General features: G+C 43.7%; 1 protein-coding gene across 1 annotated transcript; it reads right to left on the bottom strand.

Annotated features, from left to right (window-relative positions):
- Window positions 1-347: 347 nt before the first annotated feature.
- Window positions 348-23,511, bottom strand: spred2a (sprouty related EVH1 domain containing 2a). The gene is made up of 6 exons (XM_041934105.1): window positions 23,428-23,511; window positions 7,559-7,733; window positions 7,242-7,410; window positions 6,449-6,513; window positions 2,457-2,612; window positions 348-1,211 (listed from the first exon to the last, which is right to left on the bottom strand). The coding sequence occupies exons 1-6, from the start codon at window positions 23,451-23,453 to the stop codon at window positions 519-521; spliced, it is 1,284 nt and encodes a 427-aa protein (XP_041790039.1). The 5' UTR covers window positions 23,454-23,511; the 3' UTR covers window positions 348-518.
- Window positions 23,512-24,386: the final 875 nt, after the last annotated feature.

Raw genomic sequence — 24,386 nt, 5'->3', positions numbered from 1 at the left:
TTTGTTAAGGTTAAAATGTTTTGCTGCTGCAGAGTGAGCTGTAGTTCCCTCTACAAACATGACAGCATTCATACTGACTTCACACAACGCTGAAAAAAATGACTTATTCAAGCCTTTAACACACATGAGTGTGAAAATATAAAGTACCTGTTTATATATATGTATATATATATAAACAAACCTCTCTCTCTCACCCACCTATATATATATATATATATATATATATATATATATATATATATATATATATATATATATATACATTTCTATATATAAATGAATATCTTTTGTTCAGTCTATGTGAGAATTGGAAGCCATTTGGCTAAAAACAAAAAACAACAGGGAACTTTTTTTCCAGACAAAGAGACAAAGTTATTATTCGTCTCCACCTTCTGGAAATTGGAGACGAGACAACAACAACAACAAAAAACAACATAAAAATCACAGCGGTCTCCGTTTCCCCACCTCTTCCCATGAGTCCTTGCAGTCTCTGTGAGGAGAGCGGGGCCTGCAATGCCTCAGCCCACAGCTTTGTGTTTCCCGCCACAGCAGTGGCAGGCTACGCCGCAGCGGTAGCACGCCCTGAGGGGGGCGTAACAGCACATGCAGGGAGCCAGCAGCGACAAACCAACCAGCGCCGCCCAGCGCAGGCAGAAGCGCTCGTCGCTGGTGTCACAGGAGCATGGGTCCGAGTAATCCCCCTCCGGGTCCGACATGCAGTGATACAGCAGGCTGTCCGCGCACCACATGAAGCTGACCCGCCTGATGCAGGTCTGAATGGGGTCAGGTGCTTCCTGGCAGCGGCCCCGCCCGTTGTCCTCGTGGTTGAACATGTCTTGACAGTAAACGCATCGCGAACGCTCACCGTCCTCCTTCCGCCTCTTGCCTTTGGGCTGCAGGGCTCGTGGCTGCACCGTCACCACCGCTCTGTGGCCGCTGCCCAGTTCCAGGCAACCAGGTTTGCCATCGCAGCCTCGCTGCACCTCACAGGTCAGCGGGTACGGGTAGGTGTAGTCGTGTTTGGGCGGCTCACTCTTGGCGAAGTGTACGTAGGCTTCGAGGTTGTCGCGCTGGGTCAGTTTGTCACGTGTGGAGTTAGCGTCGCGGTAGTCCTCGTAGCGGGTGAGCCAGGTTCGCTCACGAGGGTTGATGCGTACAATCTCTTCCTCTTCCACCGGGAAGCTGACGTGACGAGGGAACATGTGCACCACCTACAGAGGAGATAGAAACCGTTTAAAGGTCAGCAGAAAAAGTGGAACACAGCTGCTTGTGGGTTCAGGACTCTTCATGGTTAGTTGATTCCAATGGGTCTACGTTCCACAAATAGATCCCTGCAAACCTGCATTTAAAGTAATGTCTCTGTACAACCAAGATTTCAAAGGGATTTACTATTCCGCCTTCAGCCTCAACTTTTCATGCAGAACAGAGTGAGAACATTTCAACACCAGTCCCTTTTGTAAATCAAAGGTTCCCTGTGGAGTGAAGGTTGACTTCTTGCAGCAATATGGAGCCTTTTTGTCTGGGTCCCCACTTTGTTTATATCATGCATGCACATGGGTACACATGTATGGTGACGCGATAAACAGATGGTTTCACACTATTCCACTGATCAACAGGTGGCGGTCATGCAGTAATGGAAGAAGAAGAAGACTGCTACCAAGTAAGCATGCATGTAAACAATGCTGGTTTTAAGATATTAAAAGAATCAGTTTTGCAGGTCTTTTATGATGAAGGAAATACATTCAGCACATTTGTTAGAACTCAAGGATACACACACTGTGTTTGGGTGAGTAAAAACGTAAACATAACTTTTGTTTGTTTACAAGGAAACTTCACAGGGCAGCTTTAAGTCAGTTGAGATCCAAACTGTTTAACCAAAAACCAAACCAAGAACAGGAGGTATTATGGCCCATAGAGGCTCACTGGTTCAGAGTTCTTGCTTCTTTCTTACTTCTTCTCAGAGTCCTTATTATAGCACCCTCTATGGACCAATTGGTATCATTGTTTGTGTCCAAGCAGAGTCATTCAGAATTTCACTGTACATTATGCTAATATAGTGTTAGCAATAACTAATGCTCATCCTTCTTCTTCTTCTTCTCCTACAGTTTTGACCCGCTGTACCAACTAATCTAATGCAAATCCAATTAACACCTAAAATGTTGCCATATTTTTAGTATTTTGCATTCATAGAATTTGAGTCCATTCCATTGATGCCTTTGAGTTTCACTTGACACATTAAATAAAACCAACAATATTTTTACACCAGTATGGCAGACTTGGTGGTCTCGATGCTGATTCCTTCCTCACGTATAGATGTAATGTCTAATGTTTGTTGATAAACACAACACATGGTTTTCTTTGCTCTGATCTGCTCTAAACCTGAAACACATTACAGTCTGCTTTCTATCTGCAGTCCATTGAATTTTACTTGTAGCTGACACTCTGACTCTACTCACTTGGTCCAGGAAGTAGTGATCAGAGGGCCGGTGCTGCTCGTAGAAATGTCCCAGGATGCAGTGGTGCCGACGGGTCTCACAGAAGTTGGGCGGGGCCAGGGTGTGCATGGCCGGCTCTCTTTTCTGGGATGAGTTGGACGAGCTGTCAGTGGCCGTCTGGAGGCAGAGGACAGAGAGAGTCCATAATAGTTCCACTTTACTTTAACTCAAATGCTCAGGTATGCTGCACCTCTGGCCACACCCCAATCAGTGATATCACAGCAGGTATTTTGGCTTTGATAGCTTATTGAACACCTGCACGGAAATAGTCGTCGGTGTTAAAACCATTTTTATGAAAACTGAAAGGCTTTCTCAATTGTCCATGTTGACTTGAAAGTCAAACATCTTGAATTCTAGGACATCTGGGAAACTCTGGGAAGACTGTGATCTGACAAAAAGCTCCACAACAACTACTGAATAGACTTTGTGATCAGACTGTTTTAACATATGCCAAGATGTTTAGGTCCACAATTTTTGAACAATTGCGAGGCTAACTGCCACCATGTGGTAGTGCAACAGTGTGACGTCATTGACCTCTTTCGTCTTGATTGACAGTAGCTCTGTGTCTCCACCTCCACTATGAACTAACCCACTGCATATAATTGTAAAATCAGAATGAGCAAATCATGAATTAAAACTTCCTTAAGCCCACGTGGCATCGATCAGAAGATCTTGGTTCCTCTCTGAAACCACCTGAGCCTCACTTCAGTGTGTTCTGTCCCTCCACCAAACGTCTGTGTGTAATTAGACAAGAACGAGGGAAAAAATAAAAGACCTCCAGAACCAAAGCAGCGTGGCAGAAACGTCTCTGAAGTCTTTGTGTTTTTATTGGGTCTGTGTTAAATGAATCCCAGCCCGGCCTCGCGGCCTGCGGCCCCGTGAGCGCTCTGCGCAGTGTTGGGTTGCGTCATCCTCGGGGTTGACACAAGCCGCAGCTTTCATGTGGATCGCTCGGATCACACAAGAAGACTTTCTCAAACTCCAGAAAACTGAGGGACTGAAGAACCTGCCGAACCCCACAGGAGAATGAATAAAATGCATTCTCACATTTCTGGGCTTGTCTTTGCTTTACGGTATGTTTTGGATGTATTTTCCATTTATGTGAATCTATTTTTGTCTCTTTTTCTTATGAAATTCTGCATGAACTGATTCTGTGAAAGCTAGGCTAAATTTGCATCTCGGCTTTACCTTCATACAATCTAGTGTATATTACAATTTTCCCATTAAAATGTAATGTAAATATTATCTTTAGGGCTTAACAAACATGGTGAATACACTTCCCATCATATGAAACATTTGCAGAGCTATTTCTTAAACAGTTTTGACACTTGCATTGGTTATATGTTCCTGTCATTTTCTTTTCCGCCTCTTTTATCTAGTGCATTAATGTCCCAACAATGTAGTACTGCAGATGTCACACAGTGTTCTTTTTCATTTCACAGACATGGTCAGTCATATAAAGGCCAGATTTCCTGAACACATCAGGCGATTGGACGTGCAGGCCCAGCTAATGGCAGAGGACATTTTAAAGGCCTCATTTAGCTCCAAATGAATCGGCGGTCTGATGGACCGACTGCTGCTGGAACCCCTTTTTCCCATGGTGTAATGGGTGGGGGCCTCACCTGCAGGTGAGAACGTAGACAAGGTTTAAGTTTCCTTCTCAAACTCTCTACTACTTCTGTCACTTTTCGTGGAAACCCCCAGACACTATGCAACCCCATGAACGTCGTTTTGTGGAGATTTGAGGAGAGATGATCTGAAAGTATGCTGTTATCCCAAAATGAATTATTCCTTATGTCTCACTCGTCTCTATGACAGCAATTTTACCTTTAGATGTGTGAAGCTCTGCTGCTTTGACTTGTGTTGCTAGAACCATATCCCATTTTCTGCCTCTCTGTTGTGTTGCAGCAATGCAACTAGCCAGTTGTGACCCACCCCGTTGTGTTAAGACATGCTAACGGTGTTGCTGTATTGATAATAATGCAAGTCGGTCCACTATTTTGGTTCAAACTGAAATATTTCAACAGACAGTGGAAGGATCGCAATTCAGTTTAATGCAGGCATTTATTATCTTGGTGATCCGCTGTCTAGGGTTAAAGTTAGGGTTGTCCTCAGATGTCCAACACATTTGAGGACCATAAAAATTAACATTCACTACTCCTCAGCTTCAGCGTATTAGAATATATAACACATATACTGGGCGTTTTTTTCATCTGTGTCATGTTTTGTCACATTACTGTAATTCAGGGCTCAAAACCTCCATAGTTCCATGACTATCATTTATGCTCCTGCTGTTCTCCAGCAAACACATCTGAACACATCATCCAGATCTCCTCATTCAGAGACCTCCAGAGGCAGCACTGCATCTTGACAGGGAGGGTTTTATTTACTCCGAAAGGATAATGATCTACATCCTCATTGTCCTCTGAGTCTCCTCAGCCCCTGGGAGTCAAACTCCTCTTCCTCCTCCTCAGAGAGCCAGACTTCAGACTTGTAGACAGGACGGATGGGAACGATCTGCAGCCGGGGCGGTTCAGCCACGTTCCCCTCAGCCAACCTGGCTTTCCTCTAAACGAGGCCAGCTATGTAAACAGGCAGCTCGGTGACGGATTACTGACAGGTCAGACTCTATGCTCCAGCACTGGACATCCTGCGGAAACGATACACCCTTTTTCTTTGAAGCCACTGGAAATACAGGAAAAGAGAGTAGGACCTGGTCCCTTCATCAGACTGAGGATGGAGGTGGAGGGGAGAATCTTTTAATGCACTATGTGCAGTATATTTATGGTTTAGGATTGCTTGTGGCTTGTTGGACAGAGTACAGTGTAAAGATGGTGAAGACAGACAGGAAAGAGCGGCGGTCTATGTGGTATCAGCTGTATTAGAGGTCTAAGTTTATCCTGAGTCAGTCTTTTGTTGCTCCTGTCCCTGAGTGGCTCCTGTTTGAAATGTGTTGCTGCATAAAATTCTGAAGAAGCAGATATTTACAAAAATCAATGAAGTTGATGAGGTAAAACATTAAATATATTGTCTTTGTACTGTTTTCAGTTAAGAATATGTCAAAAAGGATTACTATGTTATCACAATCTGTTTGATTTATGTTTCACACAGCGTCCCAGCGTTTTTGCTGTTCGCCCTGCTTCCAGTCTATGTGTTAAGCTAAGCTAACCTCGACCTGACCTCAGCTCGAACTTAACACAAACACATCAGACTGATATCTTCATGAATATATGCTGAAGCATTTCTTTAAGCCTGGAACATGCCTATCTGGGCTGCACATAAGCAAACATTTGGGTAAACATCGTTTACCCATACCAACATGGAAGTGAACCTTTCTCATATCTCAAGTTTTTAACAACAGAGTGAGGACATTTTGGCTGGTCCTCACTTTCAGACAGACCTTCAGAGGGCGGTTTTAGGGTTAAGACTCTTAAGGGTTAGAGTTAGATTTAGGTTAGGGTTTTGCCATTTAGTTGTGATGGTTAAGGTTAGGGTTAAGTGCTGGGGATTGCATTATTTCAATGAGCATTACTGCAAGGATACAAGTACACGTATGTGCGTGTGTGTGGGTGTGTGTGTATCGCTGACAAAACCAAATCTCAAACAGGACGGCGAGGTGTGTCTGGTCATAAACATCACAGGAAACCAAACCCCTCCTGTCTTTCATGCTTCCCGTCTAACACCCCCACCCAGGAATGTGAATTCTGATGCATTGCATTAAAAAATGAAAGAATGATGGGTCATATGAAAGGGAGACGTTGAAGTTCTCTGACTTCTCTGTATTTTACACTCACCTCTTTGAGACTTTGATAATATCCTCCACGTGTAAACATTCTCCATATTAAAACTACATGCAGAAGAAATGACAAGATGCTGGACAGTCACTGCACTCAGATATTGACCTTTTCCTCACTTCCATCAGTGTTTTAACAGCTGCGGGAAGAGTTTCTCACCGTGAAGACGTCGTCATCGCCGAGCTCCGCCTCATTCTGCAGCGTTGATGAGGATGTGGTCGACCCTGAAGAACACACAGGAGGATCAGAACGACAGGAACTGCGATGACTTCTGGGCCTTTTAATTTCATCAGCTGCTTTCGGCCCTGCCACAGTTTTCACGACATTCAGATTCTGGTGACAACTAAAATCACATTTGTGGGCTTGCTAAAGGCTACGACGCTACTGTAGCTCTAATCGTGGTCCAGGTTTGGGTTTGGCTATTTTCAAATGTAATTTCCAGGGTGTAGCCAATGTGTTGCTGGCAAGCTAACAGTCAGTAATGGATGAAATAAAGCAAAAAATATGGCTTTGAGTTAAGTCTTAAATATGGCAGCCAGTTCCAACTGGTCCAAGCTTTAAAGTTCAGGTCTCTAATGCTACTCCACACTTCGGACATATCGATTGCCTACTTAAAGGGAATTAGCTTGTTTGCTCTCTCACCTAAAGATTCAACTTAAATTTCATCGGTAGTCCAGAAATAGGTCCTGGACGTCGTTAGCCTAGCTTAGCACAAAGACTGAAAGCAGGGGGAAACCGTTAGCCTGGCTTTCCTTAACTCCGAAGCTGACTTTTTAGCTAACAAGCTAACACAAGGCAGCAACTTTTTTTCTGGTGATAAAGTCTCTCAACACGTGTTAAGAGTACACAACCTAAAAATTGGGCATTTGCATGACCTAAACAGTTCATTGGCTCAATCCTCTTGACTGGTATTTTAGCTACAGTTGAGCTGAAGTGTGTGAGCAGTGTGTACCTTCTGTCAGGTCCTCCAGGGCCTTCCTCACCCCGCGGTCGAATGCTCTGGCATCGGCCGGACTCTGGAAAGTCAGGCCACACTTCCTGTTGTCCACCTTCCAGTGGTGGAACGTCGGTGTGGCCTTCGTGTAGACCAGATCCTTCTTTAAGAAACACTCCAGAATCACCTGAAACAAATCACATCAGACTGACAAGATGAGACCACCCGAATAATAAATATTACATTCAAAAGAAGGTGAACACAGCTGGACTGGGTGCCTCTCCAAATATATGTAATATAGAATATATATTGACATGAAATGCTGCTGCAGCCACCTGCTTGTCTTTGAGGCGTTCTCCGTGGATGAGGAAGGTGTTGCGTCCCAGCAGTTCGGTCGGCAGCAGCCTGCACACGCCCACTCTGCTCAGGCATCCGTCCTGCGCCAACCAGCCTCCGCTCGAATCGTCTCTGGTCATCACCACTGCTTTGACGCGCACAATGTAGCTGTCACTGCAACGCACCACAGAGGAACAGTTAGCATGTTTAGCTGTGGAGAGGGTTCGGCTATCTAACACATAGCATCTAAATCCCCTATTCCAGTATTCACCTTTACTATTTCAATAACAAACCATCTGAAACTGTACATGAATGATGGTTTCATCACCCAATTCTCTGGGATGAAGAGAAAAGATCTGAATGGCAGTTTATTTGCAATAACTGACAGGGGACATTTCTGTTGACCTGGACGTGCAGTCTGGAATGAAAAGGGCACCATATGTAAAATTGTAGCAAATCTGGTTACTTGCACATCAACAACAAAACATTGACAAAAAACCTTTCTTGCTTTGGAGTTTAGCTGCATCTCATGCATGAGATGCTGAAAGCTTGAAAGTCGGCATTGAGTTAAAATGATTTTGTAAAACCACTGGAAGTTTCACAAAGACTGAAGATTGAGTTTGAAACTGAAACCGAAATCAGTGTCCACTAAATAGCTGTGAGGAGGAGCATCTGGGTGAAATGATAAAACCGCTCACACCCCTCAAAAAACACTGACAAGCCATTTGTCACCCACTGTTGCACTGAAGTGCAGCAAAAAGCTTTAAGTTATCCAACAAGGCTTTTCTTCACATTCGGCACCAAAATATTGCTTAATTTTGCAGATTTCCTACCAACTTGAGCTGCTGACGGAACTGACAGCTGAAGGGCCTAAGGATAACAAGTATATATGCAAAAAAAAAACCAAAACAACAACAGTTGATCAGGAACATGTAAGATTCCAGCAGAAACTATGAAGCCACAGACATTATACACAGATCATTGTCACATGGTGGGATATGTGCTGCGAGGTCAAAAATGCAATACTGTTTATTAAGCCAATCGAAGAATGATGACAGCCCAACTGACACGCACACACACACACACACACACACACACACACACACACACACACACACAAAGTGAAAGCATGTAAGTATTAACAACAAAATGTCATTTTAATATCAAAAGCAGTATTTTACTGCTGGAGCTGCTCCAGGTGTAGCTAGTTTCAACAACTGTGTATACATTTAGCTAGTTTAGTCCAGTGGTTTCCAACCTAGGGGTCGGGCCTCTCCAAAGGGGCAATAGATAAATCCGAGGGCCCGTCAGATGATTGACGGGAGAGGAAAGAAGAAGAAACAAAGCTCTAATACACACGTTTGATTTCATTTTCTGGACTTTTTTCTTTGATTGTTCTGGAAAATATTGGATCATTTGACCTCTTTGGGCCTTAAACAGATATTGAAATGAAGCCACGTGAGAAGTTTCAGGGGAAATATCTCCTGGAAACTGCTGACAACTCATAAACATCTGAAAATGATGAGGGGCCTCGGCCCCAACCAGACACCGTGATTTTGTAAGAGGTCACAAATGAGACTTTGTCGTAACCTCATACTGTACGTGGCTGCTCTGTGACTGGTCAGTGTGCGCCTGAGGATGGAACTGAGGAGAGTCTCAGCTTTGTTTATGCATGGCACACTGTCCCCACCCGGCATGGAGGTGCGTTAAGGTGACATCATCACGGCTCTTGTGTCATGGTCATACACCTCCCACCTTTTTGAAACTCTGTGCCACTGCGTGTGGAAAACTTTTCATTCGAAGGGTCTTTTATTTGTTTTTTCTCACTTTACTGAATGCAAAACTTTGGAAGAACCTGACATTAATATAACTGAGAACACTGCTGACACAAATAATGAAGTAAATGACTACGACGAATATGACTCAAGGTCTCTGTGTCTCTTTACAGCGATATGAATAGATATGAATTTACAGTTCACGGCAGTCCTTCGTTAGCGCTGAGCAGCTGTGTAGAAAAATGTCCGTGTTCGGTCTGGTTTTCTTCTGGAAGCACTCGTTGACTTCGCTGAATGTTTTGTTTGTGCGCCCCCTGGTGCTTTAGGAGGATACTGCAATGGACAGTCTTAGTAGCTTCTGTTTTTTGGCTGGGCAGCGAACCAGTGGTTTAATCTTTATAACGTATTATATTTTATAAGCTTACCTTGTTTTTTTAAGTGAAATGTTGCAAAATAGAAATGCAAAGTAGCATAACATGGAAATCTAAACAAGTAGCCTACCTTGCAGGAAAGTGCTCGAGTAAATGTACTTAGTTTCTTAGGAAACAGTGTTTTTCCTAAGAAATACGAGAAGAATACAAAAAGAATAATGACAGTTTTGGGACCTAAAAATAATGCCACAAGTGGGAAATGACTGAGAAACCCTGGACTGCAATGACCCGTGGTGAGTGAGTTCATGTCAGTGGTGCTGTCCAATAAGAAGGCGTAGCACTGACACCACTAGCATCTGGTGGCCGGGTGGCCTCGTCCTTCTTCCCTCTCTGGAGTGAGTCAACATGCTCTTTACAGAACATAGCATCACTCACCTGTGATCAGACACACACACACACACACACACACACACACACACACACAGAAAACCCAAAACAAACCGAGTCCATCACCGGCTCTGAGCTACCAGCAGAGAATGAATCTTTATGTCCAGAAAAAAAAGGAGATGGAGCTGGAAGCATGGCAGCATCGAGGCAAAACACAAAAAGAAAAAAAGGTTGGGATTAAAAATGAAAAAATAAAAACACTCTCTCTCTGTCTTGCCTTTTGTGCTCCGACATCTCTCGTACATCCTGTTTCCACGGTCACAGTGTCACGGCGGTCTGCGTTGACGACAGGTTGTCGAGCTGTGCTGCTGCACGCCACTGATGCCACATCCTAACGGGCCGGAGAGAGGCGGGAGACGCTGCCTGCCTCGTCTCCAGCCTCTCTCTCTCTCTCTCTCTCACACACACACACACACACACACTGCTTCTCTCCACTGCGTGATTCAGCCTGCCTGTCAAACAGATGGTGCTTGTGTGTGTGTGTGTGTGTGTGTGTCTAGCATGAGTCATCACTGCATTTGCCGGCAGCGTGCAGTGACACACACACACGCACACACACACACTGCAACACACACTCACAGGAGGGACTATATACTGAAGCTTGGTTCCAAAATGAGAGATCCTCCATTTGCAAACAGTGACACCTTCACTTACAAAATGACTGATGGTGTAAAATGAAACACTTGCAGTTTTTCACAGACCTGCACTCAGTTTTCTTAAGACAGGCGACATGGTCAGTCGGTTTGTGCGTCCCTCCAACAACAACAGCCAGAGATCATCTCTGCAACTAGTGGCCATGAAAACAAAGGATAATTTTACTTTATTACAACTTGGGTCTTTGTAGTTTTGTCCATCATTTCTGTCCCGGCTGATTCCTAATGGTGGATTCAAACTTCAAATAGAGTGAATTTATGAGGTGGGAGTGGAGAGATGTGAGAGTATGAGGCAAAAATAATTGAAAATTTGAAAATGTTTTGATTTGAGTGAAACATTTTGTGCTGATCACTGAGCCGCTGAGCTGTCAGACAAGCACACGCATCAAGTTTCCATTCAAACGTAGCACAAAAATGACATTTCAGAAAATCCATGAAAATAACAGAGTTGTTTCATTAAGGTAAACAGTAGGTGGCGCTAATGCTCAGGTCAGGTGCTGTTAAAGCATTGTAGAAGAAGCTCAACATGATGGAAACAAGTGGATGGAAGCTCACCTGTCCACCTTCACATGGTCGTATGTTTCTAGCTACCTAATAGCTACGGGAAACATATGTACTGTGTTACTGTTTGTGGTGAATGAGCACGGACCACAAAACACTCCAGGGTTCAAATTTGTGTGATCCAATTGAGATTTGATTGCTCTGCTCAGCTTCTTCTTCTTCTTTTTCCTTCTGTTTGCATTGGTCCAAAAAACAACAATAAAACAAACCATCAAAAAACTTGTATGGACGTTTGATTGCTTTTCGAAACGGGGGAAGAAAGACGAAAGCAGAGGAGAATGCTGCTTTCACCCAAGACACATCGTAATGCAACATGTAAAGGGGGTCAAAAAGACATTCAATGTACGATGATATAAATCAGAAAAGAGCACCAAATCCTCATATTGGAGAATCTGGAGGAATCACAGACATTCTTGCTTGATTTTTCAATTATAAAGTTTGTTTTTTTATTGTGTGTTGAACAGCTGATTGCTTTAGTGTCCAATCCTTTCAGCACAACATACAATATAACCGAATTTAATATGCGTATCATAAAAGATGCAGTAAGGACATGTTCCGGTCAGCAGCCATACATTTGTCTGAATGACATCCTATCCTAGGCAATGTAGCTTTTGTGTCTGTGTGTGTGTGTGTGTGTGTGTGTGTGTGTGTTATATAATATCACAGGACACACACACACTTCCCCCTGAAGGTCTTTCCAGGTTAGAAAATGTAGGTTGAATGTTAGTGGGAGGACAGCTCTTATCAAGTGTTCTGTGTGTGTGTGTGTGTGTGTGTGTGTGTGTGTGTGTGCGTACCAGGTGTCTCAGTGCTCATAAAGAGAAGGTCAACAGTTTATAATGTACACCACCCACCTCCACACAGGCAGGTGTGGTGATGTCATCACAGTTCATCAGACTCAGATGCAAACTGATCGTCTACTTAAAGGTGCAGTGTGTAGATTTAGAGAGGGATCTAATGGCAGAAATTAAATATAATATTCATAGTTATGTTTTAATTAGTGTATAATCACCTGAAAATGAAAATTATTGTGTTTTTGTTACCTAAGAATGAGCTCTTTATATCTACAGAGGGATGTTCTCTTCTACACCATGTTGCGCCACCATGTTTCTATAGTAGTCCAGAACCGACAAACCAAACCGTGACTCTAGAAAGCGCTTTTCACGTTTTTTGCATTTTCAGCAGCCACCGCAGGTTCTCCTTGGAAAACACTTGGAAAGGGAGGGTGAGGCGAGGGGCGTTCAGCTGGTTGCAATCTGCAGCCTCACCACTAGAAGCCACTAAATGCTTCAGACTTGACCTTTAAGTCCAGTTACCATCATGTTATGTCTGCTTGTTATCTTGTTGCTGTTGTTTGTGCACAGAGAAGAAACTAACTACTATCGACCTGTGGAGGAGATGACAACAAACGCTGTGCACAGAAAGTACTGTCAGCTGCTGATTCTGAGGGCCTACAGGATGGACATCTTGAGTCTCTGAAAACACCATAATAATCCAGGCTGTCCTGTCGCTGTGCGCCTCTGGTCGTAGCACAGGTATTGTGATGGACAATGCTCATCTATGAGGGCCACGCTGTACACCACACTCCATCTGGACCTGGCTGGCAGAGATCTGACCGACTATCTGATGGAATCGGCCGTGTCTGATTCAGACTTTTGGAGTTTTGGTGAGTCAGCAGCAACTGAGCTTGTTATAGGTTCAGATATCTTTGACAATAATCATATGGATCATATTGTTTATTATGCTGAAATATTGTTTCCACACATGTTTAGATTTAACTTGAGATAACAACTTGTTTCTTCTACACATTAATATGCACGCGCATTTAAAATGTGACGTGTATGTACAGATCCAGGGCAGCCCTCTCTGAAGTATATGATGATGCATGACGAGTGGTCCTAATGTAAGAAACAATGCTGTAAAATGCTTTAGCCTGCATTTTCTATATCAGGACACTAAGATATGGACTTTAGGTAGATAAAGAAGGGTGTGACAACCTTGCCCACTCAGGTTTAATGTTGAGTTTACCTCTAGAGCGTTAGTAGGTAGTTGCTAAGTGGTTGCTAAGGTTTTGCTAGGTTGTTGCTAGGTGGTTGTTAGGGTGTTGGTTGCTGGGTATCTGCAAATGTGCTCAATGCAGTTACTATTTGGTTGCTATAGTAATTATGGGGGGAAGCTTGCTAGGTAGTTACTAGACTATTTGATTTGGTAGGTATTTGCTAGGAGATAATGCATGGTTTCTAGTAACAGTGATAGCGGTGGTAGCAGTGATAACAGCAGTAGCAGTATTTATGGAGGCTCTGCAGCACATTTCCTTGTCTGTTCAGCCATGTTGGTTTTGCTATTGCTGTGCAAACTAAGACCACTGTTGTCTCCTATGCCTTGGCTATATCGTCATGTAAATGCGACTAGACAGATAACCGTAACCCTAACTGCAGACATCTGCAGCTGCCACACACCACAAACCACAAGTCCAAGTGGTAACTGTCATTGAGTCCCATTTGAAATTAAGTAAGCGCACAAATGCAACTTTGCCTTGTGAAATTTGGCCACTTGGACATGTGAGGCTGGAATAAAATAACTGTCTATTTTTCTTCTACTCTGTGTTGCAGCAATCTGGCCAAGCAAGGCCCACTCAGAAACAGAATGGTGGTTTGATTTCAAAGGAAATTAACTGACTGCTGGACAATCAGACCTGGACAACCTGTTTGCTATATTGCATCAAACCAGTCATTGCTCTGTCCTCAAACGCACATTAAAGTAATAGGAAGGATGATGGTGCAGGAGAAATCGGGCATGCAAACTTCAGTTCCAAAATGAAGCAAAAAAGTAAAATGCTTAAAGTCCTTTATTAACCAGATAGAAAGGAGATAAATGAATACTCTGACTTGTTTTAAGGACATGCATATCACAGTCAGCCTTCTGTCTCTGATGGTTTACAGTAACTCCTTTGTCCATTAGACACAAGCTTGTTTTTCCATCAGTGCTGCAGCACAGATGATTCCACACGCTGACTGGGAAGGCTGAGCAGAGGAAGTAGCTGACTAACAGTCTCAGATCAGTAATGCACTACAGAGCTGCGCTGGGAATTCAAAGAAATGGCCTGTCAGTTAAAGACAGTTTTTCTTAAGCCACCAACTCTAACCTAAATGATACCAGAATGAAGATGTCAATCCTCTGATTAACTAGTAGAGACTGATCCGACAGGAAATTCTGAACCATGCACAAAATAAAATGCAATTTTTTTCATTCTATGGATATTAAATTGCAGCTTGTGTGGACTAATTTATATCACTATTATTAATATAATTCGGCTGTCCTGTTTCTCAGGACATGATACAAATGTTTGTGGTTTTTGGAGTTCATGATAATATTCCCTTCCATACATAATATTACAATCATAAATTGGTAATTATGACCAAGAATTTGATGTTTTCTTAAAGCACCAACATAAACAACTAAATAACTGTAAGGGATGATTGATGGTAAGCTAATATGCAGTTATTAAAAAAATAACACGATGAATGTTTTGTGTTGAAAATCAAATTTAACCCTTTAAATCTGATTGATGCAAAATACTAAACACACAGAGGTCACACACACATTGCTGGAATCAGCACAAAACCCCAAGCCAAAAAGCCTCAACTTCAAAGTTAAAGCCAGAAATTAAACGATCCGGTACACGTTGAGTTCAGATGAGAAGGAACGAAGCTGCAGTTGATTGCAATTAATTATCATTATTAATTAGCATACTTTAATAACTGTTTCTCATTTTTGGCATCTGATTTCCTGCAAAATGCCTGTTTCAGTAGCTGACTCACTGTGTTTCCCATTAGCATGCTAACTCACCAAGATGGTTGCAAGTGAACTACCAGTCGACCAATCACGGTGCCACTTTGACAACAGAAAGGAAGACAGTTTACTGCTTACTGTGCTGAATTATTTGTCTACAGCAGTTTCAAGTCTCTGCAAGCACAATTTCATAGAAACAAAAAACTGAAACCGAAACCAACTGAAACCAACGACTGCCTGGAAGGTTCAGCAGGGTTGGCTGCCTGACGGCTCAGATTTCAGGAGGTCAGTGATCTGATAGGACCAGAGATGAGGGAGCTGACAAAGAGCAAACACGTTTAGGCTGAATGATACAGCTGCAGGCCCTCAAACGGCAGTCACAGAAAACTTAAGCTCATATCACAAATCAATCTGGGCTGCGTTGGTGTCACTGTTAAGATGCAATGATTTAGTCAACCAGCATCTACCAGCCTTATACGCACTACTGGTACTATCATGCAAATGAGACAGATGATGGATAACCCAACTGTGTTTTTGTCACACAGTTTAACTTACACACTATTCGTGAAATTATTTGGAACACAGCTGTTCATAGCCTTGGTGGACAGATGTCTGTTTAGCTTCAGTATAGTCTTTACGTGTTGCCATGTGGTATCATACAGCTCCACCACGTGTCCTGAGATTGTGGTATGACTCGGGCTTTTATATTGGGCTCCAGATTGTCGTTATCCTGACAACCTCAGACGAGGTCGTACAGTTGACGTTGCTCCACTCATTTGTGGTTACGCTGCCTCACTTGGGTTGCAGTGAGCAGCCCAACTGTGATTATCCGATCAGATTGCTTTTATTTATTAACTTAGGTTATTGATAGGTCAATGGCTGCAATAGATCAATCTGATACTCAGTTTTCAGGACACCATCTGTTGGACCACAAGGCAAACCACTTCTTTCACACAGTTCCCAGTAAATTACTAGGATAACCTTTCAGGCACCGCAAGTGATTTTCACTATTCACACAAGCAGCCACATTCAGGATAATTTCCGCCCTGCACCTTTTCACGCATGCCTTGGCAATGCCAGAATGGAGGGGCAACGGACAGTCCACCAGGAGGTGGTAATGCAACACTTGTGGATGCCTACCATAAGACTCAACAGGAGAAGAAGAAGGTGGGGCAGATGCATGTGTACCCGGTGGAAGACGTCTCTTCTTTCCAGGAACATCCGGAGATGTTTTTGTCCGGTGCTCTTGTAATGTATTTAATATTCAACAAGTTTGCAGGACAGGTAGGCCTAATGTTTTTTGTGATCTACAAATCATAAACAAGTTGCAGATTCACATATATCATCAGGTGAGTCTTGTGATTGGTTCGCTCACTCCATGTGAAAGCATCTTTTGTTGGACAGACGTCATCCTTTACGTGCTGGTCCCTGCAATGTTCATGCTTTCATCCACAACAGCCACACTGGCATTTTTCCAGAGATGTTATTTGGTCCTGAGGTGGGAAGTTGGCGCACGGATTTTCCTGAATATTGATGCCTGCTCCCTTTCACACATGACCCCATGCAGGAAGTGTTCCTGAACATTTCAGGGGCAGGCTGCATGTGTGAAAGGAGCTACACACTGCTAAGTTTGAATTCAAGCAGGTAATTACAGTACAAATATTGAATTTTTTTCCACGCTCCAACAAAAATTTGAATATCAAATAATGAATGCTACAATTTTCACACACAAGAAAACAACAACACAGAATCTTGTTGTAATTTGCTGTTGTGTGATTGTGTGTGAATGAATGCAAAAGAAACCTGAACAGGTGGAAAAGAAAAGAAAAGTCCAACCTCCCCTCTAATACTGATTCCATGTTTATACAAGTTTGAGCAGTCAGACGGCTGTGTTTGTCCAGTGAGCAACATCCAGCGCTCAGAAATACAACCCCACAGCGTGGACGTTTTGCGGACCAGAAGCGCCTCCATTCAAAATGCAGGAAAGGTTCCCTAGTCACTAAAAAAAGTTTCCTTGGTTCCTGTGGTGGAAACAGGCTGCACAGTGTTGGAAATCCCTGCCCTCAAGCAGCCCCGTCCTCAGAGGACACAGTAATGAAACGACTGCCTAGAGCACTTTAACAACAGTGTGTGGATGCACTTAAACAAACAGCATGACACACACACACACACACACACACACACACACACACACACACACACACACACACACACACACATCTGTGGGAGCTGACCAGAGATGCAGATAATAGCCTCTGGTGGTCTGTTTGCTCCATCATCATGAAAGACAAACACACAGACACACACAGTACATAACTACACATATTGCTCCCACAGGAACACACGTGTTGTCAATCACGCACACACACACACACACACACACAGTCCATCCGAGCTCATGACATCATCAGCGTAGAAAATGTTGTTTCTCGGAGGTTTGGATCAGCAGAGAGCAGCAGCAGATGGTGTTTGGCTCGCTCTCTGCCAAACTTCTCAATAACTTCCCTCCCTCGCTCGCCCATCACAAAGACAGCCAGTGTACTTTCACCAAGCCGACCGAAACAGCAGCAGCAGCAGCAGCGGCAGCGACGCCCTCGCTGACCTTCAGCTGGCTCATGTTTTTTATGTTTTAGAGTTTTTTGGTCACCGGATGTGTGGAAATGTGAGCGACGGTGAAGTCGATCTGCTGCCGCGCAGCACAACCGAGTCGACCTTAAAGGAAATCCATCTTCCATTAGTCGTGTCACGTTGGCGTTCGGACGGTGGCCATCGCCAAAGCCCAATGAACCTGGATTGTCCTCCTGCATCTGCAGACCAAAGTCTTGTGAAGAGACAACCAGGTTTTCACTCCTGACAGAGTCCAGAGACCAGTCAAGATGGTGGCAAAGATAGCAAAAACATGGATTTATCATCTTGTACTTTGTCTACCGTTAGTGGACCATGACATATCAGGTGTGAGATTAATCTGCGGATGCTCCAGTTTAAGATGAGGCCAAACGTTTCAATGGATGTCAGTTTCTGAGCCACGACAAAGACCAAGTGCGACAAAAGTGCAACATTTTGCTACGCTGTCCATCCCGGAAACAAGAGTCCCAACTTGAAGCAGCTGTTGATCACTTGTGCCCCTACAGGCAATGATGTTCTACTGTAAAACAGGACGGTCAATAAAATAGGTTTTTCAAAAATTCTGAATCACGGGAGTACCTTGAGCATGAGCATACAGTCATAAATGTGGAGAAAAAATATGAGGCTGATGGGTCGAGTAGTGTGTGAGATTAGCTGTGGACAAACACACGATTAAACGCATGATGTTACTTTAGTGTAACATCCAACAGAACTCATCATACGTGTAAAACTGACATTTTAATATCTCATTTTCTTCTCGATCACAGCTGAGAGAAAAGAAATGATGATATTGAATTATCGTCCAGCTCTTTGCATATTTTCAACATTGAAACCTGCTCTAACATCTACGCCCACCAGACCCACCTCAGCTGGAGTCACTGGGCACCAGCAGCTCACATGGAGGTCAGCACTGATATCAAATCGATGTTGTCCTGTGTGGGTGGGGCCGGAGTACCAGGGACACTGCTGCCTGCTGACCTTTCCTCAATGTCATTTTCAACCCCCTCCCCTCCCTCTGGCATTATCAACAGCTCTCTGCTGGCTGGTTAGGGGCATCGGTTTGCCCGATCAATAGAAAACACCCCCACAAAAACACCTCTGGAGAAGAGCAGGGGAGAGTTTCAGTCCCTCACAGTCCAATGGAAACCAAGAATCCTCCACCGAAAGCCACCAAACTGCTGAGCAGGTATCAGGTCGCCTGCAGAGCCGTCTGAAGCTACAGAGCTGCTGCTTCAAAGGACCTCATGCATCCAAATTTTGCTCCACTACATTTATCTGACAGCTTTAATTACTTTACAAATTAAGACATGCAAAACACTGAACTTTGAACTTTTAAAATGACGATGCATTGTAAAAAGTCTCACTACAGAACAGTATATAACCCAGATTCTGTGTAACACATAAATCATCCTTTTTCACATGTACTCAACTGAAAACTGTACAAAAACAATATATATAACGTAATTGATTTTTGTATATATATATATGCTTAATCTCAATTTGATGCCAGTAACAGGGGGAGGAGCAACAAAAGACTGGGAAAGTTGTGGAACACTCCAAAAACACCTGTTACATTCCACAGGTAAACAGGTTGATTGGTAACAGGTGATAGTATCATGATTGGGTATGAAAGGGGCATCCTGGAAAGGCTCAGTCATTACAAGCGAGGATGGAGCGAGGTTCACCTCTTTGTGAACACATGATTGTATAAAGGAGATTACTACATGGGCTCAGGAACACTTTGTAAATCGCCACATATCAACAACATCCAGAAACTTCTCAGTGGAAAAGTGTGTTGTGGTCTGACGAGTCCACAGTTCAGATTGTTTTTGGAAACCAAGGACATCGTTGCCTCCAGGCTAAAGAGGAAAACCACCATCCAGATTGTGACCAGCACAAAGCTCAAAGTTCTGTGGTATGAAGGTGTGTTAGTGCCCCTGAGTAACCTGCGTATCTGTGAAGGCTCCATTAATGCTGATAGGTACATACAAATTCTGGAGCAACATGCTGCCATCCGGACGTCCGTTTCAGGGACGTCCCTACTTATTTCAGCAAGATGACGCTAAGCCACATTCTTCAGTGTAACAGCAGCATAGACCCCGGACTGTTGAGCAGCTGAAGACTTGTATTAAGTACGAATGGGAAAAAAAATTAACTTTCAAATTTGAACAGTTGCTCCCCGGTGACACCTGGTATTAAAAGGCGATCAGTATCCGGATAATAAATTAGCCGAGCTTGCCTTTGTGTTCACACCCGCCCTTTTTAATGCGTTCTTGTTTTCCTCACTGAGATCAGATCTCTGTCTAGAGCAAAACCTACACATATATAATTTGAGGTGGCGGCAAATCAGCCCCAGACTCCCTTAAAAAATCACAGAGTTCTGTGAGTTATTGCATCCAGGGAAACTTTATAAACTTTGTGAAAAGCTGTCTACGACTAATTCTTAATTATTTGTCCCCACTTGTAAATTCGGCAAATGTAACACATTAAGTTATTCCTTTCTTTGTATAAAAACATTATGTCTGTTCGTCCTGGTGTGTAGCAGTACCAGCGTATAGGTAACTTCGTCAACACAATAATAGCACACACCATCACATGCCTGAAACATTTGATTGTTTCAGCTTCTTGAATGTGACATCTGCTTTTCCTCATCGTAAATGACAGTAAACTGAAACATTTTGTGGTCTGGACTGTTTGTCAGACACAACAAAACATCTGAGGCTTTCACCCAAAGCTCTGTTTGATTGGGATGATAATACAGAATGAATGGATGAGCATATGATAAATTAATAATATTACCATGTTAGGTGAATAAGTACTCTCGGTTCATGTGACTTTTTGTGCTTTCAATCGCCCAACCAAAAAATCGTCTTATGTTCTCTCTCGAACACACCTTCACAGTAGTCGTGTGCAGTGCCAGCATGTTTTTCAAGGTTAAGTTCACTGGGAACAGCATCCTGTCATGTCTCCACTGGCATCCTGCCATTACAAAATCTAAAGGATCACGGTATACAGATGCCAAAGATATGTTTGAAGAAATTTGAAATTTGAAGAAGAGTGGGTTGATCACTAGTTCGCCACGTACAGCCCTGACAGGTTCCAATCAGTAGGTTATCTTAGCCTGAATGCAGCCTGAGGGCAAAACCCAGGGCAAAAAGTGTCATCTTAGTAAAGCTAAAGCTAAATCAAATTGACACTGAAAAAGTAGCCTGCTACCTGCTTCTCTCTGCAGCCAGGTGCACTTTGGGTAAACATTTCACAAGTTGAACCTATTATCTGGCTGCACGCAGTCATATGAGTCATGTGTTTACCTGCAGGGGCGTGCAAAGCATGAGGCAGTCATAAGAAAAGGTAGCCAGGTTCATCAGGTTACCTGCTGCCTTCGCTGTCCGCCGGGACAAAGAGTCTGATCTGCTGAGGACATGTGGGTGCGTCCAAAACCAACATGTTCCGAGCAGTTTATTCAAACTCTGCAGCTTTTAGTACTTTGTTACAACCAAGTACCAGAATTTAGAAAAATGCTAAAGAAAGTGACGTGAAACAGTGAGCTTGTTTAAACAGTGAATACGTGACATATTCTTCTCACGACAACATACATCCATCATGATCATGACGGTGCACTTCAAGCCTTCATTCAGCTGCTGACCCTTCCTCCCTGAACGCTGCGTCTGTTGAGTCTTTGTAGCCTCGACCCGTAAATCGTAGAAATGGAGACAACGCTTTCAGACAGTCAGTGCAGGAAGACACTCGAAGTGCTACACTCGTTTGTTCAAATGAAAAGCAACAGAAGTTCAATCAATAGTCACACCTCAGCACACCTGAGTGACCAATCACAGTCGGCCTGATTGTCAGCTTGTCTGTCACGGAACATTATGATAATCGTTAGATGCAAAACTGTCCCCATAACATTACAGTGTCAGGAAATTCATGTGGGTCCCCAGTGGGGAGTTCAGACGCTGTTTCATCGTCTGACCAGCACTTAAGGTCTAAGAGGTCATGACCACGTTCACCCAACAACAGCACAGCGTGAGCAAACCTAGCCTCCTCATTCGCAGGGATGGTATCACTAACCAGTACTAAAAGGGCACCACTTCCAGACTGCTCAGTACCGAAACTCCTGGCCATAAAGCCAGAAACCTCATGAAACACTAAATACAACATTCTATAAATCTGAAGCAGTGCAGCGACTGCAGCATCTGCAGCCTCCCGGCTCCAACGGACCACCTCAACCTCGTCAAGTCAAAGTAATGCTCATTACTGTTATAACATAAGTCTGTAGTTGTTAACTTAGGGCTCAGTCAGTCGGTTTAAGCACTTCTGATTTATGTTCCTAACAAATCACACAGACAACATCAGTCAGGCAGCAGCTGCAGCCTCATGGGTGGATATCAGAGGTCAGACAAGTCCAACCAATCCTCCATCACTAGACCAGCAAGAAAGACACAGAAGGAACCAGCAGATCGTCAGAACACTGTCACCACGTTCACTGTGAAGGATTTACAGCCCCTCATGACAGTGGAGTCCGGTTAATTAATAAAAGCCAAGAGCTAGCATAGCATGAATCACTACCTGCTGGGTAGCCTACGTGTAGCTTCTGCTGGTGAAGCAGCATCACCTCCAGACATCTGTAGCAACTGCTTCCTCGAACTCTGCAAACAATTTCCATTTTTTTTTCTGCAAATGCATAATAATAATAAAAAAACTGTTGAATCTTTTCATGTCATGTCTCGATTTTCACAATAAATTATGGAGCGTAGTATCGAAAGGTATTGGTAATGATAAGCTGTATCAGTATCGATATTAGTATCATTAACATCCTAATGATGCCCATCCCTTCTCATAACCTGTTGTAAAATCGTTCTACAGTCAAATTTCTGGTAGATTAATTTGTGATGTGAACATTATAGTTCTGTGGTTTGTCTCATAAAAGATTAAACGACTGTCTTCACGACAACTTCAGACAGTTATAAAATCCGTGTGCAGTGATTCATCGTTGGGCCAAACTCATGGATGTGTTACTTTTTATACTATAGATTATTTTACTGGTTTTATATTTTATATTTCATATTGCTTTTTTCTGTACACCCTTGAGTTGAACTGGTCACAACCTGTAGACACCCTGATGATGAGTCACAACATACAGTGGCCTCATTCAAGGGTCATGAGGCAGAAAGGCTGAGAAGCAGCGTTTCATACAGGTGGAGGGACGCGTTCCTGTAGCCCCTGTTTTTATGAATGGGATACAACATGCAAACGATAAAGAAATGGTGATGATGCGTGTCAGTCCCTGCAGAACCTGCTCTGTCAAGTCCTTCATGATGCAAACTGCAGCACATCATCTGCTCTCTGTTATGACTGTATCACATCTGCAGGAGACTGCACACGTTTCTCCTTCCCGTGAAATCTCTCCGACCCCAACCAACCCATCCATGAGGAGAAGGTGGAGGTGGAGGAGGATGAGGAGGGCCCCTGCACCCCCTCATCACTTGAGCCCATAACAACACACATCAGCACCAATCCGTATCCATGTGATCAATGCACAAAGCTCAGCGGCGGCGCGCCAGTACGCAGCCAGTCATAACTACAGAATAATAATGATGAGGGGGGGTGTTATTGTAGGGTTCGGGGGTGTGGGACTACTCACTCGTCTGGGCGCGTGTCCTCGCTCATTTTTTTCCGTTTCACCTCCGGTAATAATAAGCTCCCGCCGCGGCTGCACAGTGCGGTGTCTTCATGTTTCCTCGCCCTTCAGCGGCAGCGGCAGGAGCGGCGGCGGATCCGGTTCTCTCCCGCTCCCCGCTCGGTTCTTGAATCCCGATGTGCGTTATTAATTCTCGGATTTCCGTCTCTCTCCTCCTCTTCCAACACCTCCTCCTCCTCCTCCTCCTCCTCTGCTGCTCCTTTCACTCCTCAATTACTGGAGCGCATCCGAAGAAGCGCATCCGATCTCCTCCTCTACCTCCTCCTCCTACGCCTTTTCTTCCTCTTCTTCTTCTTCCTCCTCCGCTGCCTCCTCTACCTCCTCCCCCGCCGGCCCGGGCTGGAATGCGGTGACCGAAAATGGTGCGCTGGTATCGGTGAGGATGGCCCCCGACGAGCCCCATCTCCTCCTTACTCCATGTTGGATTCAGTGAGCGCAGGCAGAGCGGAGCGGACTGAGGAAGAGGAGGAGGAGGAGGAAAGCGGGTGACGTCAGACCCGAAGGACTGCAGAGTCACGTGCTATTACCATATAATAATATTAGTAATAATAAGAATAATAATGTTATTTGTCAGTTATAACACTGGATAGGCTTAATGCATTACTGGTACAAGCACCAATACTGCAAATGTACTACTACTAATAATTATTTTAATAGAAATGGTTATTCTGAAGTATCATGTTAAATGCATTGATAAACCAGCAGGAGTAAAGTAGGCCTAGTAGAATTAAGTACTGAAACACTAGCAGTAAAATGCAGTAATACTGATACTAGCAGTCAGTCGCAGTAGAGGTTTATGGTACTCTGTTGGTAGTAGTAACTTTAGTAGTAACAGCAGTGATAAAAGTAGTAGAAATGTAGGCCTATTACAATAGTAATAGTTGTTGTAGTCACAGTTGCAG

The sequence above is a fragment of the Chelmon rostratus genome, chromosome 3 (genome assembly GCF_017976325.1).
Source record: "Chelmon rostratus isolate fCheRos1 chromosome 3, fCheRos1.pri, whole genome shotgun sequence".
NCBI lineage: Eukaryota > Metazoa > Chordata > Actinopteri > Chaetodontiformes > Chaetodontidae > Chelmon > Chelmon rostratus.
The sequence above is the reverse complement of the archived record's forward strand: the minus strand, read 5'-3'. Positions and strand labels throughout refer to the sequence as shown.

Excerpts from the sequence above, each read along its gene's own strand:
- spred2a (XM_041934105.1), bottom strand. The coding sequence starts at position 23,453 with ATGAGCGAGGACACGCGCCCAGACGA. Across the intron at positions 7,411-7,558 it reads AACGCCTCAAAGACAAGCAG|GTGATTCTGGAGTGTTTCTT; the intron begins GTGGCTGCAGCA and ends GATTTGTTTCAG. Across the intron at positions 1,212-2,456 it reads ATCACTACTTCCTGGACCAA|GTGGTGCACATGTTCCCTCG; the intron begins GTGAGTAGAGTC and ends TCTCCTCTGTAG.